Source organism: Hevea brasiliensis, chromosome 3 (assembly GCF_030052815.1).
Source record: "Hevea brasiliensis isolate MT/VB/25A 57/8 chromosome 3, ASM3005281v1, whole genome shotgun sequence".
In the NCBI taxonomy this organism is placed as follows: Eukaryota; Viridiplantae; Streptophyta; class Magnoliopsida; order Malpighiales; family Euphorbiaceae; genus Hevea; species Hevea brasiliensis.
In genome coordinates, this window is record NC_079495.1 from 6,331,865 (window position 1) to 6,348,327 (window position 16,463).

At 29.1% G+C, this 16,463-nt stretch overlaps 1 protein-coding gene across 1 annotated transcript; it reads right to left on the reverse strand.

Annotated features, from left to right (window-relative positions):
- Window positions 1-4,712: 4,712 nt before the first annotated feature.
- Window positions 4,713-7,531, reverse strand: LOC110664788 (40S ribosomal protein S5). Its single transcript, XM_021824650.2, has 5 exons — window positions 7,389-7,531; window positions 7,194-7,299; window positions 5,417-5,688; window positions 5,045-5,248; window positions 4,713-4,950 (listed from the first exon to the last, which is right to left on the reverse strand). Exons 2-5 carry the CDS (start codon window positions 7,290-7,292, stop codon window positions 4,896-4,898), a joined length of 630 nt encoding a protein of 209 aa, XP_021680342.1. The 5' UTR covers window positions 7,293-7,299; window positions 7,389-7,531; the 3' UTR covers window positions 4,713-4,895.
- Between the last annotated feature and the right edge of the window lie 8,932 nt (window positions 7,532-16,463).

The following is a 16,463-nucleotide window of genomic DNA, read 5'->3' on the forward strand; positions in this document are numbered from 1 at the left end:
CTAAATGATGTCTTTGACATAGTTTAAGGGAAGAAATGGTTATTTGTAACCTAATTAAGTGTGTTAGTAGTGTTTAAATCAAAGCCAAATTCGGATTGGGTATGAAGCATGACTAAAAGTCAATTTTGAGGGACCAAAAATGAAATTTTACAAGTCCAATTGATATGGGACCAATTGGGAATGAAAATAGGCACTAAATGACACAACTTTCATTTAGGAAGCATGCCCAAAAAGTGACTAAAACCTAGTGAACAAATGGACCAAATTTGAAAAATCGCAGGCTGCCCTGCACAAACTGACCAAATGAACAGTGTTTGTTTATTTGGTCATAACTCGAGCTAGACAGGTCAAAATGACCTAAAATTTTACCAGTGGTTAGATGAGATATAGACCTAAAACTTTTATGAAGAACACAAACCCAAATTATGCCATTAACCCAATCAAATTATTGAGCAAAGTTGGATCACTGAATCTGCAGAACTGCAGATTTGCCATATGAGCAATAAGGTTTCAATGGCTATAACTCTCTCTAAAAAACTCCGATTTAGGTGATTCTTGAACCGATGGAAACCTAAGACATAGTAGAACATTTCGTATGAAGGAAATTAGACCAAATTATGGACTTAACTTGATCAAATTACTGAACGAAATTGGATAAAAAATCTGCCAGAACTAAAATCTGCAGCATGAACTGTATACATGAATAGTAACTGTATTTTGGCTATAACTTGAGCTACAAAACTCCAATTGGGGTGATTTAAAAAGGAGAATAAACTTAAGACAATGGGGAACATTTTCTATGAAGAAAGTTTTGCCAAATTCCAACAATAAAGTGACCAATGGAACAGTGCAACTTAGGACACCAAAAACTGAAAATTGACAATTTTGCCTAAAAGACTTAAGTGTTGAGAAAATGAGCAAAACCAACAAGTTTAGTGACCAAAATGTGGTATGTGGGTGAAGTTGGAATTCCCATACCTATTAAGCCTTAGAAAGTCAACAATTTGACTTGAATAGTATAATGAATAGTAACCCCGAAACATAAAATTTCAAGAACGTCGAGTTTAACACGTTAGAGCTAGGTAAAAGTGAAGCTAAATTTATTTTAGATTTATGTTAAGTTCTAGTACTGAAACATTGTGAAATTGTGTGTTTCAGTTGAAAAGAATACCGAGAAAGAACCCGAGGAACCGAGTCAAGGCCAAGAGGCGACTCGCTTGAGGTTTGTGCACAACTAACTCTTTTGTTATTTTTCAATTCCAAATTGATTTGAAATAAATTTATTGTATGATTTATGATTTTTGTTGTGTTGAGAATTTTAACTTATTGAATGAAATTGTATAATTTGAATATAAATTTTCTTATGTATTTAAGGATTTATTACATTGTTTTGAGGATTGTAAATTTTAAATTTGATGTGTTGCCAACCTTGAGTATGAATTTATGATGATTAAATATGTTAATGATTTGTAAACACTTTGTAAATAGAAATTGTTTTGAATATGATTTGAAACCACAGTTGACATGACAAAATATGTTGTGAATTCTCATTAGCTTGTCTAGTAAGATAACTCCTCCACTTGATGGGGCGAGTTTCTTCCTCTCTGGCTTGCCAGTTGGGGAATGATGTGAATGAGTATTCATATATACTAGCTAGTCTTTGTTTCTCCCTTTTAGCCTCGGTTATTGGGAGAATGTAAAATGTCGTGGTGTACAACACGGCATCTATTTGAATTTTGGGTCATGGGTTCGACTGTGTGTATTGTTGGCAATGCCCTTTAAATTATGCATGATTTGATAAATTGTGATTGAAATAAATAATTTGTCAGTGATTAAAAATTTTTTTTATTGTTTCGGAATTTAAAAGAAATGTAAATAAATAGTTACTATTTGATCAAAATGTTATTCAAATGAATAATTTGCATGAATGATAATGTTGATTTCTGAAGGTCATGGATTTTGAAGAATTTAGAAATTTTAAAATTCTATTTGTTATGAATTGTCAAGCATAATTTGAATTAAATTTTAAATTATTAGTTTGTGCACCATTGAGTTCACCACTCAGCGATAGCTTTGTATGCTGTCGCAGATATAGAGACTAGATGAGCAGCAGATTGAGCTGCTGAGGACAGGGGAGCTACCTGCTAGAAGTTATCGGGTATAATTTATACCCTGACTGTAAATATTCATTTTGATGTAGTATTGCACGTAATTGTATGGACTTGTAAAATCGGTCTTTAGCAGTTTGTACAAAGTTTGTATAAAGTTGTAATAAATTTAGTTTGGATTTTCTTAATGTAAATTTCTAGTATGATGAATATAAATTATTTTGTCTCTAATAAAATATAAGTGGAACTATTTTATTTAATCTGAATGAAATGTATTGCTAGTATTTTGAGGATTATTAAATTTTGAACTTGAGAAATTGATTGAAATGATTGTGGAGTTGTTGAAATGGATTGAGTTTGATTGTGAAATTGAAGTGGTTGTTGAGAAAAATTTTTAGAAGTGCTTTTTACAGGTATTTGAAGAACTGGTTTCTCAAAATACAGACAGAACTCTATCAAAATTTTTATAAAATTTGCAAAAAACTAAAATGGACCAAAAATATTAACTAGATTTACTTTTAATCAAATGTTTTAAATACCTATTAGAAAATGCTCACCACTTGTCAAAAGTAAGAAAATTGTTTTAAAATCCCTTGTAGGGTACTTAATGAGTTATCGGTAGGTGAAGTTCGGTAGTTCATTAGGTATTCTACGGGATCATGTTATGCCTTATAGAGGGGTAAGGTGTGACAATAGATAATATAAGACTTTAGGTTTATTTAAGTTGAAATTAAGGAAATTTTGAGTTTTAAGAAAAAAATTAAAATTCAGTGACAATATTGAAAAAATATCTAAAATTGAATGACTGTGAATGAAAAAATAATACATATTAATCTAGAAATATGCAATAGCCAGTTATCGTGATTTTAATTATACTCAAATTAAAATTGAATGAGTTTTAACAAAAAAAAATTAAGTGATTTTTATGAAATAATTCATAAAGTTAAGTGATTCCGAATGATGAATTACCCTATTTTTATATTGCTTCACATAATTGCATATATAAATTTCGAGAAACTAAAAATGCTCTTCAAAAGGAAATCATAAAGTTTAAGGTAGTGAGACCCGAGCAATAAATTACTTGGACATTTTATCGATAACCTGAGCGATGACCGACCGATCATTGGCCAAATATAGCTTATCGCAACTAACCAGCAATGGCCATGCATTTGGTAATGGTTATGCTCTCCAAGTATTTGTTTATAAGTATTAGAACAACTCCATAAGTCAGGCATGCTTACTATGCCAAATTGATCAATGCAATCTATTCTTATTGCTTTCTTATTCGTTCAAACAAACCACTAAATTAAAAGTTAGAGTGGCTAGAATTGACCATCAATCTCACCATTTATATGCATTATAGGCGTACATCATTATCAGATTTGTCAAAGAGATTCACAACAACAACAGTGGTGTCATTTGTGAAAATATTAGCATTGAGCAACATCCCACAATTTTTCATCATGCTTTTCTTATTTCATTTGTGCTTTCATGAGTTTTTAATTTTTTAATTTTAATTTTTTTCTTTAGTTAGAAACTTGCGAATGTAGATATACAAAAACTTTTTTTAAAAGATAATTAGAGTTGAAAGATTTTATTTTGATAACTTTAAATTATGTAACTGAAATAAAATAATCACCTCAATTGACAGACGGTTGACATAATTTACTTAGAAAATGCTACAATGCTCATTCTACAAATTATATGTATTAGTTATCATTGGGTCCTTGATAAAAAAACAACCTACTTCATGTTTCTTCATTTCATATTAGCAAAGAAAACTGTTATTTAATTGTTTTATGCTCTTAGTTTGTTGAAAAAATGGAAGCTCAGTAGATTGGTTTCTCACTCTCATGAATCTTGGTGACTACAAAAGCAACGCTATATCCCAATGTCAAACACCCACCTAGCTAATCTGAAACTCAACTTCCAATCTCGATGTAGGAGCTTAGAAGCTGTTGCATGCGTTATTCGAGAGGACTTTAAAGGGCTCATGATAATTAGAAAGTCCACGATGTGCTGAAGCTTTAACTTAATTTAACAATAAGAACATTACACGATCGGCATTTTCTATTTGTTGTCTAATGAGGCCCCAAAATAGGTTATACTTCGATAACCACCCCAAGACACGAAGGCTTACCTGTGTCCTTACTCGTGCCTTTCACAAAACGTCAACGTCGAAGGCTTTCTCAGACAAACCACTTCCAGTGTTATAAGAACTCCACTTTAGAAATTTTATACAAACAATACGTGAATAATAAAAACTAGATTTATACCCAAAAGAAAAACTCATTAAATTTGATTAAAAATTTTGAAAAAGCATTTTGGCATTTTAAAATTTTTGTAACTAGAATACTTAAATTAGAATTTATAAGTCATTAATAAACATTTTGCAATAACATTTTTTCCGCACAAATAGAAATGATGAACAGATTCCAAAAACCAAAATAGAAGCGAGTTGACAAAATCCAGTAAATCATCTCGAGGCCCACAGCACCAAAGACGAGCATTTATCTGTGCTATGATACACACATGCCATTATAAATTAAACACACAAATAAAATTCATGATATTTATAAAAAGAAAACGTAAAATTTGAGCAACTTTAAGTTGCTAATGCATTCTTAATAACATGATAAAACTCCAAATAAAAGGAAAGCAATCGTTAGCACAAATAAACACCAGGCGAACATCATTAGTATGCTCAAAATTTTACAACAGAACTAAAAAAATCCTGAGACAAGCAAAAAACTTTTTCCACCGCCATCCCCATCCTGCATTGATATCTCATCGGTTGGCCTTAGCAACTCTTTCAATCTCATCCTTTTTCTTGATAGCATAACTGAAAACGCAGGGTGGGTCATGACCAGAACTAAGCAGAACAGATATCAACTGTTCAGAAAGAGAGAATATGAAAAATAAGAATGAAATTCAACCTGTTGGAAGAGCCCTTTGCAGCATTGATGAGCTCGTCTGCCAAACATTCTGCAATAGTCTTGATGTTTCTGAAAGCAGCTTCACGAGCACCAGTGGTAAGGAGGTAGATGGCCTGGTTAACACGCCTCAGAGGAGAGATATCCACAGCCTGACGCCTGACAACACCAGCAGAACCAATTCGAGTGGCATCTTCCCGGGGCCCACTTTAGTAATACAACATTGACCGAAACAAAGAAAAAATTGAGTCAAATAGATAAAGGTAGGAAACATAAAATCCAAATGCCTACAAAAACAGGGACATCATGCAATGAACTTTAAACAGAGTAAACCCAACATCCAATTGTACTCCAGCATAAAACCAAATAATGCACCTGTTAATCACGGCATCCACGATAACTTGGATTGGGTTTTGATCAGTTAGGAGATGAATGATTTCCATAGCATGCTTCACAATCCTAACTGCCATCAATTTTTTCCCATTGTTTCTGCCGTGCATCATCAATGAGTTTGTAAGCCTCTCTACAATTGGGCACTGGGCCTTCCTGAAACGCTTGACTGAGTACCTCCCAGCAGTGTGCGGAACATAGGTTGCATGCTTGGCTGGTTGGACTCCAATGTAATCACTCAAGGAAATATCATTAACCTGATGCACAAAAAATTCAACAATGAACCCTAATTGAGAAGATAGATCTTAACATATTAATTTTAAAGATCACAGCAATATGGCCCCAACACACAGATATAGAAACCATAGTCACATTAAAGATTCAAGATCCAGAGGGCATTTTATATGATCTAATTGAGAACATATATTTGACTGGCTAACCAGTTTGCAAAGCCATGGAGCTAGTACTAGCAGGTGCAGTCCCATGAGGCAGCAACCATCAGTTTAAGCCAAAGTTCATCAAATTATTCAAGCCCAAAAAATAAAAGATAACACATTAAGGTTCCGTTTGTTTCGCGGAAAAATGACTTTTATATGTAAAATATGAAAAATATTTTCCAAAAAAATATTTTCCATAAAAATATTTTCTGGTTGTAATATTAAATTAATAATACTTATTTATCTCATATATGTATAAGTGTGTTCACATTTTAATAAAATTTTCAAAATTTAGAAAATAGAAAATAACATTCTCTTTTAAAAAATGAAAGACATTTTCCTTAGAAATGACGTAATTTTCCTTTGACCAGAAAAATGAAAAATACTTTTCATTGACCAATTTTCCTGAGTGTTCCCAGACACCAGAAAATACAAAAAATGTTTATTAGGCAAGTATTTTCCGTAAAACAAACGGAGCCTAAAACAACAATAGGCTGTGATATTTCAAAAAGGGGGTGGAGCTCTGGATAGGCACAATAAAGCAAATGTTAATACCTATGACAATTTCAGTAAAGCACAAGAAACAACTTAGATGAGGTGTGCCTTACTATGTCTGCATGTGGCTACTCACATTATATACAGTTACAATTAAGCCTAACCAGTTGGGCCCTCAACAAGACAAGCAAAAGCAACCTAAAAACAATATCTCAGTGCCGCGGCTATATACTTCCTAACCACAAAATTATCACAATTCTTTAACTTCTTCCCTCAATTGAGACATGCAAGAAGGCACATAAAGCAAACAAATTATTTAGAATTGCGTTATTCATCCTTTGACCGCTATCTTTATTAAGAACGTCCCAAACAAAAATTTATAGGCAAATTTTCACAGTAAAAAACCCAAATTAAAGTTGGGACTTGGAAAACTATCGGACATTCACAATTGGCAGGCACAAAGCAAAACAGAACGAATCCAAACAAAAAGCAACAAACTCAGAAACACCACACAATCTCTAATATCTGTGATATTTCATTTTAAAAAAGATTACATTCAATAAGCTATACACAACTATATACAAAACAGAGAATAAAATATGGAACTGGACAACACATATTAAACCACCAGAGATTACTCAAAACCCAGAAGAGCAGATCAAATGATAAACAGAAAAAAATCATAATAACACAGATCAACATATACATACAATTGCAAATAAGATTTAACCACGTTCTAATCCAAACATCAATCAGAAGCAAAATACACTTATTATAATAAAAAAAATAATTAAAATGATTGACAGTGAACAGGAGAAGCAACTTATAACCTGAACTTCCTCAAAGGTCCATCGGTTGAAGAGTTTAACCTCGTTGTAAGGCTGAGTAGGTTCTCCCGTCACTGGCGTCGCTGCCAAGGTTGCCGCCATTGCTTACCTGAAAACATAATACATAATGGTAAGCAAACGAGAGAAAGATTCCAGAGTAGACAAAAGATAATCGTAGCAAGACATAGGCTAGAAAACCTGTAATTCCAAGAGCTGAGTGAGAAGAGAGACTGAGTGAGAAGAGAGAGAGGGCGAAGCGGCTCTCAGCGACCAGGAACAGAGAATAACTTCTGATTGAAGCCCTATTTCTGATCGGGTTATTATACTCTACCAAAAGACAGCCTAAGAACGGCAAAAAGACTCTTTTATCCCTGACTCTTCGTTTTGCTTAAATTTGGTATGTTGTGCTCTACAGATTCTTCTATTCAAAGCCCAGCTGCACTTCAATTTTGGATCCAAAGCCCCACGCCACGGACCAACAAATAATAATATTTCCTTTCCCTTATCACCCGCAAATGCGCCTATCCCTCCTCTATTCATCCTTCGTAAATCATAATAATATTAATACATAAAATTATTATTATTATTATTATTATTATTATTATTTAAATTTATCAATTTCTATTGTAGTTTTCAATAAATATAAATATATATTTAGTTATTTTATTAATTTAATAGAAAATCTTATTTTATTTTATTTATAAATTATAATGTAATCTAAACTTATTAGCCATTGTATTTTTAATTTATAGTGAATTAATATCTTTAATCTAAATTATTTTATAAGACTCATTGATTATTGAATACTGTTAAAATATATTGACCCATTTTCTTATGATTACATTAAATTTATAGAATCAATCAAATAATGAAATCAATATTTAAACATTACATGTTATGCATTGCATATTAAAAAGATAGAGTTTGAATCAAATAGACAGATAAACGTATTTAAATTTTACTTTTAAGATCGATATAAAATGTATTATATAAAAAAACATTTAAAAATTTTAAATTTTCATAATAAATTCAAAATTGCTAATATTTATTATATTTTTTTACTTCAAAAAAACATATGACTTATTAAAATATATTCAATTGAAGAAATCATTTGAAGTATATAACTAAACAGAGTGATACTTTCACTGTTATTAAGAAAAGTAAAAATATATAATAATAATGAGATGAATTATATTATATTAATATATCAAAATATCTAATTTTTTTTTATTGTTTCAAGAACAATTAAAAGATTATTTTGCATCAACTTTTAAATTAATTTTTGGAAATCAATCAATATGTTTCAATTTTTTATAACAAAAAAATTGTATCTAAATATAAATTATTATAAAAATAATAATTTTAATAATTATTTTAATTAACAATTTGTAAGTCAATTTATCATATCGCGATTGAAATCTTAAGACTAATTTATAAATAAAATATTTTCTTTTTGATTGATTACAATTCATATACAAATTATAAAAATTTAAAAATTCTTCTTATTTTATATTATATATTTACTATTTTAAAATTAGCAGCTATCCACCCCATTATTCTTTTACTATGAAACTAAATTTCCATTTTTGTTTTTAAAATTCTAAAAATTTTATAAGATGTTACCTTTTGAATTTATTAATAACATAAAATATTATCATTTTTAAAAATTTCAAACTTTTCCTAATGATATAAAGATAAAAAAAATGGCTAGTCTTTAAAATATTAAAGGCAATACTATATTTTAAAATATGTTAATAATGTTATATAATAATTAGTATTTTTATTTATTTAAATAAATAAATAAATATTTTTCTCACTTGAATTGAAATAATATTAAAATCAATGCATTTAAATGACAAATAAAATTTAACCGTACATATCCATTTATCACTTGACTTGATAGTAAAAAAAATGAGCAAAGGCATAACATTGTGAAATATCAGTTTATCGACTGATATGACATACTATGTCATTATACGTTTTGCATATCTTCCAAAAAAAAAATGAATGACACAGTCATCACATTAATATGTTTTTGTTTTAGTTTTTCCAGTTCTCAAATATTTATTTATACTTTCTACTATATCATTTTCAACATTTTCAAACTGATAAAAAAAAAAATACCATCCCTTTTCTTAATTTTAAAATTTGAATGATGAAATTACATTTTTATTTAAATATAATTAAATTTTAGTTATTATTTTACAATAAATAAGAAGGACGAAATTTATTTAATAGCATGAAAATAATTATATTGTTTATGTTATATAATATGACTAATTATATGATAAATATAATACAAAATAAATCATGAGTGATTTGATAAAAAAATTAAAATTTTTTAAAAGAATTTAACATTTTAAAAATAATAATTAAAATTCAATAAAATACTAATGAAATAAGTGTTTAATAATTTTTTTTTCATATAAAATATGTGTGCTCTAATTATATTTATATCACTGAAAGAGTTTATATTTATTATTTTTAATTAATTTTATATTTAGTGATAAAAAAAGAAGAAGTTCCTAAAAGTAGAAACAATATTAATTAAATATTCATTATCTAAATTACAAAATGTAATTAACTCTAATATTGTATTTAGTACGAGATTAACAAGAGGTGATTATTATCTTTGTAACTTTTAACTTTCATTAATATTGTTTGAATAATTAAAAAAATATATGTTAATTTTTTATCTCATTAATATTTATGCGAAGTTAAATGTTAACTTTGAAGAATTTAAATTAATAATTATCATCCTTATAGATTAAAACTTATAAGGATAATATTTAATTATTAATTTTTTAATCTTCTATCAAATACATTATAAGTCCAAAAAAATTAATCAATCTCATTTAATCTTTTTTTTTTAATTTTTATACATTAGTTCAAGAGGAATTTTTTTATTATTACTTTCAGTTACAAATTCAGTTTTACATATTTTTATAAAACAATGTGCCAAATTTATTAAGGCGTGCGTAATAAATAATTTTAACAAAATATGCAATTTGTTAATTTTGTTACACTATTTCTATAGACTTAACAACAACATAATCCCATTATTTTAGTAAGTGTAAAAAAATATATTTACAAAAAATATATTTAATTAACACATTAAAAACTCAATTAAATTATTATTATTATACAAATATATAAAAAGAGAAATCACTTTCACTATTCTTAAAAACAATAAAAATACTATTTTATTCTAGGTTTTTTAATTATATCTCTACTTTTTTATATTTAATGACTAATTTACTCTCTTCACTATTCTTTAATATGAAATATTTTATTATATAACTAATATAATTTAATAATGTATCTTATTTCCTTTAATTAGTAAATTGATTTTTAAATGTAATATCTTTGAGATTTCTAATATCAATGAAATTGAAATGTTTACTTAAAATTTTTTTTATTTTATATGCAAAAAAATCTCTAATATTTGGATTAAAAATGTCACATGATAAGTTGAACATAATTATTAAAAAAAATAATGGAGTATAATGGTAATAATTTAATGAAAAAAAATATATCAAATTGTAAACATTCAAAATTGATTTATTATAAAGAGCCTTTAATATAAAATTAAAATTTATTTATATAGCTTTTAGTTTATATATATATATAGTTCCAACCTGTTGCAAGGCGCGAACAATGTGCCTGTATATATCTAAAAGAAGAGCACCTAAAATGTTCACCTTAACCCTCTCTTTTTTTTTTTTTTAGATGGATGCTGCCCTTACAAATTACTTATAAAGGTACCACAGGGACATACCCGGCGGGCTACAGTTATATTTTTCTTGATATGCGTCTTACATTTACTTAAATTTTTTTTATTCTTTTATCTAAACTATTAAAAAAATTAATTTTATAAAAAATATTCTTTATTTTTTAGATTAATTAAAATTATATTTTATTATTTAAATTAATTTTAATATTTAAATATATTTAAAATTTTTAATTTTAGAGTTCATATAAATTTAAAATTCATAATCTTATTTATATCATAACTTTAATTGAATATAAATTTATAAAAAATAATTAATTAAAATAAGAAATTAACAAGTAAAAAATAAAATATATATAGAGTGAGATAGAGGGGAAAGGATGATATTAGTTTTACCAAAAGTACTCATATTGATTTATTAATACGACAATAAAAACAAAATTTAATTGACTTTTAAAATTAAATTATTTTAAATTATTATTATTTAAATTATTTTTAAAATATATATAAATTTAAATTTTTTAATTCTATTTATACTTAAATTCTATCTAGTTTCCACTCAATTAAGTATTTTATAACAATTTAAAATAAATAAAAATATCCTTAATTATACCATTAATAATAATAATAAATTTATAATATTATAAAAAAATAATTAAAATAAAATTAAAAATAATAATGAAAATAAATTATTTTACTAGAATAATACAATCATGATTAATTCAAAAAGATAAGATTATATTATTATAGTCAGAAAAGACTTCTTTCTATCATTATTTTTATCGTATGATTTGTTTATTTTTTAATTTAATTACATTTTCTATATATTAACATAATTATAATATATATATATATATATAAATAGAAAATAACAAGTTAATTTAATTTGAATTGAATTAATGTTGTCAATTAAGTGCTTATTATAAAAGGGCAATTCAATGTTACTTCAATTATAGATCATCATTGGCTCTAAGTATAATGTATGATGAGTAGATGAATATTATATCATATGAAAAAAATTATTATTTATATATTGATATAAGGAGTATTTTATAAATTTAATAATTATTATATATATGTGTGTATAACATAGTTAATTTTTCTTCAAAATTTAAAATTTTGGTAGGTTAATTGAAACAAATTCCTTATATCTTGGTAGAATACATGTTCAATTTAAAAATAAATGCTCTATTGATTTGTTTTATGCAAACCCTAATACCAATTTTTTACTATATAAATATTCATTTACAATAAATGACAAATAAAGATGTAATAGAAATGTCAAAGCTAGTGAGATGGTGCAGCTACAAACCCAACTAAGAATAGAAAACTCTGCGAAAAAGAATCATGTAACTTGATATTTACAATCATGCTGCTGTAATTATAAATATGTAAAATCATTAAAATAATTAAAAATATGACAATCTATCTATAATAATTAATAAAAAAAAGAGAACTCTTAATACATAAGACTACTAATTTATTACTACTCTATAATTAAAAACTCTTAATCCACGAACTAACATTGAGCTTAACTTCTAATTATTATTTAACTAATTAAATATTTAAAAACTTTTATTGAATTAAAAGTCTTAAATTTTTTAACTCCTGCTTCAATATATAATTTACTTTTAATTTTTTTTATTTTATTTCATATTTGAAAGGTTTTTTTTTTCTTCTATTTAGATTTAGATTTACTTTTTAGAATTTTATTTGCTGATTTTTATTTGTATGAATGCATATTTCTTTTATTCTAACAGTTCAAGTGTATAAACTACAATTATATGGTTAAATTTATATATTTTAACATGAGCAAAGATTTTATTCTTGTTTGAATATAAATAAGTCTCTATTTAATATTTATTTCAATATCATTTCTAAACGTAACTATTGTTCTATTTAATTATCAATATAGAAAGATTAGTTTGGTAATTTATTTTCTTAGTACAAATAAATTCTCTTTTATGTTTTTAGCAATATATTTTTATATCCGATGTAATTTTTACTATTTATATTACTGTTAATTTTTGTTATATACAATATATGTGATACCACCCTCCCAAAATAAAATCAAAACTTCAAAAGGCATTTCCAACATAGCAAGCCTAAACATAGAGCCGAGCAAGAAGAAAGGAGCAAACAATAGTTTTGTTCGCCCAAAACGGCGAACAAAACCTTTACCAAGAAAACACTCAACATTGGATACAGCCCGAATTCCACGGACTGAGCGATAATCCCCCATATAATCCAGTAAAAGCAAATATCACGGAGATCCATGAATATATAGCCAAGATTATCGCCAAAAACAAAATAACAGCTATTTCCTTGAAAAGCCTATAAATACTAGCCAAAAGAGAAGATTCAAGTACACATACAATCTCTATTACTCTCTGTTACAAACGAATTTTTTAATCTCTCTGAAGGATTAAGATCACTAACTTGAATATTGGAATGGCCCATTAGAAGGCCATCCACCTCACCCTTTTTTCTCATTGCAGGTCTACGTGTCATATAGGTTAAGGCTAAAAAGACTATCGGTAGCATCAGTGGCGCTATCTGTGGGGAGCCCTAAATCACCAGTTGAAACATCTACATCTAAGATCACCTCTATTTCACGACATTCTCTCTTTTTTTGCTGCCAATAATCTTTAAGTTCTTGATCCTAATCATTCCTGAATTTTTTTTTTGTTTTTCTCTTTGATGGCTACAGATTCAAGAACCCCAAACAAATGCATCATTTCTACCACCCCTACGCTAAGAGGAGATCTTCCAGTATTGTCCTTGGTCTCAAATATGGCCGCACCCACCATCCCTTTTGATGCGCCGAACCAATCACACAATGTGGCCCTAGATCAACAAAAACCCTTCCAGGGAATGGCACTAGATCATATATTTCCAGTGCATCCGGGAGATGGAGGCCCAAATTTCATTTCTCAAAAGACTGATCCCGGGGACCAATGCCCCACCAGGGACACCTGCCCTAGAAATAGGAAGAATCATAGAAGTAGACTCATCCGGAACAAAAGGAAAAACACAGAAAGCCACCCAGTTAATGAATAACAACTCAGGAAAAAAGAGTGATTGAGACTTACTAAGCAAACAAGAGGAGTAGTTTGACAAATCAACACATTCACAGAAAAACTGGGGATTGGTGAGAACAGCACAAAAATACCAAAAATAGGTCGAGAAAGAAGACATCGACATGGGAGATGAATCTCCACTGTCCGGACCAATACTAGTTAAACAGTTCCCAACCAAGTTCAAATTGCCTACCCTCAATAAATATGATGGGGGAACAGATCCAAGGAGCCACATGGCAAACTTCCGAACAACCATGATGCTCCAAAACATCAGCAACTATCACTTGTGCAGAGTATTTCTGACAACACTGACCTGTTTGGCACAAAAATGGTGCCAAAATCTCAAGCCTGGATCGATCCATAACTTTCATCAGCTCGCCATCGAATTCAAAAATAAGTTTGTTTCTTCCATACCTCTAAAAGAGTTGTCTTTAGATCTTCCAAAAATAAAGCGTAAGGGAGAATCATTGAGGGACTACATTGCTCGTTTCAACAACACCGAGGCAATGCAAGTAGAAAACTTGAACTATGAGACAACATGTGAAGCTTTAAAAAAGGGAATAAGAAATATTAAATTTTCAAACTCACTTATAAAAAACCATACAATAGATTATTACCAATTAATGCAGAGGGCCCAAAAGTACATTAGGCTGGATAATGAGTGATAAGCCCTCAGAGAAGAAAGAAGGTCCGGGCATAACAGTGGAAAAAAGAAGAACAAGAAGAACTACATTTCAGATTGAATTTACCATTCGAACAAAAACGAAGAGCATAACAGAATCAGGCTCCACAATTATACTTCTTTGAATGAGTCCAGATCCCGAGTACTTATGTAGATCAAAAAAAATAGAGAACAGGTTAAGTGGCCAAGGAAATTGAACTCGGATACTATAGATAGAAGGGACAAGGGAAAATATTATAGGTTTTATGAAGATCATGACCACATAACCGATGAGTGTAAACAACTCAAAGATGAAATAGAACGACTAATTAGAGATGGTCGATTCAGGATATTCACCAGAGATAATTAGGATAAAAGAAGAGCACCTACCCTTAAAAATAAGGACATCATTCCAAACAAAGACGAAAGTCCAATCAAAGTGATCAATGTAATAGCTGGGGGACTAAACACAGCTATTATAGGCAATAAGAGGCTAGTCGAACCTAGTGGCAGCCGAACAATCCTCTCATTTGATAGGAACAAACTAAGTAGAGAAGCGATCACCACAAGGCCTAGTGACAATGAGGCAAATCAACCTTATATTGACCCTTTAGTTGTGTCTGTACAGATCAACAGGTACACAGTTCGGTGAGTGCTAATCGACACAGGCAGCTTGGTCAATCTTCTAATGAAGGAAGTATTAGAGAAGCTCGGGTACAAAATAAAAAATCTAACAAAGGTCATGTACCCCTTGGTCGGCTTGGGAGACAAAATAGTTCCAGTCCTAGGAACAGTAAATCTCATTGCTGTACTGGGAGACGAAGGGCACAAAAAAGAAATCTACATAGAGTTCGTAGTGGTTGACATTCCCCTATCCTACAACATCATCCTCAGCCAACCAATCTTAAATAATAATGACATAGTAATTAGCATGAAGTGGCTATGTATGAAGCTACCTGCCCTAGGAGGTATAGCGGTGGTACGAGAAAGCCAAAAATCAGCACGGGAGCACTACAAAAATTCAATAGAGGTAGTAATAAAAGTGACCCTGTCGATTGAATTGCTCAAAAAGCTAGAAAGTCAAATCTCACCTGAACCAGTTGATTCCATAATAGAAGAACAACAAGGAAAAAAAGTATGCCTCAGAATAACACTCAGTGGAGCAAACAAGGAGGCAGTCATCTAGATGTTGAAAAATAGGATAAAGACCTTCGCATGGAAGGCGGAGGACATCAAAGGAGTGGATCCAACTATAATAACCCACAGGTTGAATGTTGATCCAGAAGCTAAGCCAGTCTAACAAAAGAAGAGGCATTTTGCACCAGAACAATAAAAGATAATTGAAACAGAAATTAAGAAATTATTGGATGCACGTTTAATTCAGGAAGTAAAATACCCAACCTAGATAACCAATGTTGTCCTGGTAAAAAGGGCGAATCGAAAATGGCAAATGTGCATCAACTAGACAAACTTAGATGTGCATTTATCTTCGCTCTAATACCAGCAAGCCATTATAGATTATTTAAAAAAAAAAACCCTCTCAACACACTCTTTAAGCAATTTAAGTCGCTAATGCATTCTTAATAACATGATAAAACTCCATATAAAAAGAAAGCAATTTTTGCCACAAACAAAGACCAGACGAACATCAATAGTATGATCAAATTTTTAGAATAAAACTAAAAAATCCTGACAAACAAAAACTTTTTCCACTGCCATCTTACAATGATCCCTTAACGGTTAGCTTTGGCAACTCTTTTAATCTCATCCTTTTTGTTGATGGCATAACTGAATACACAGGG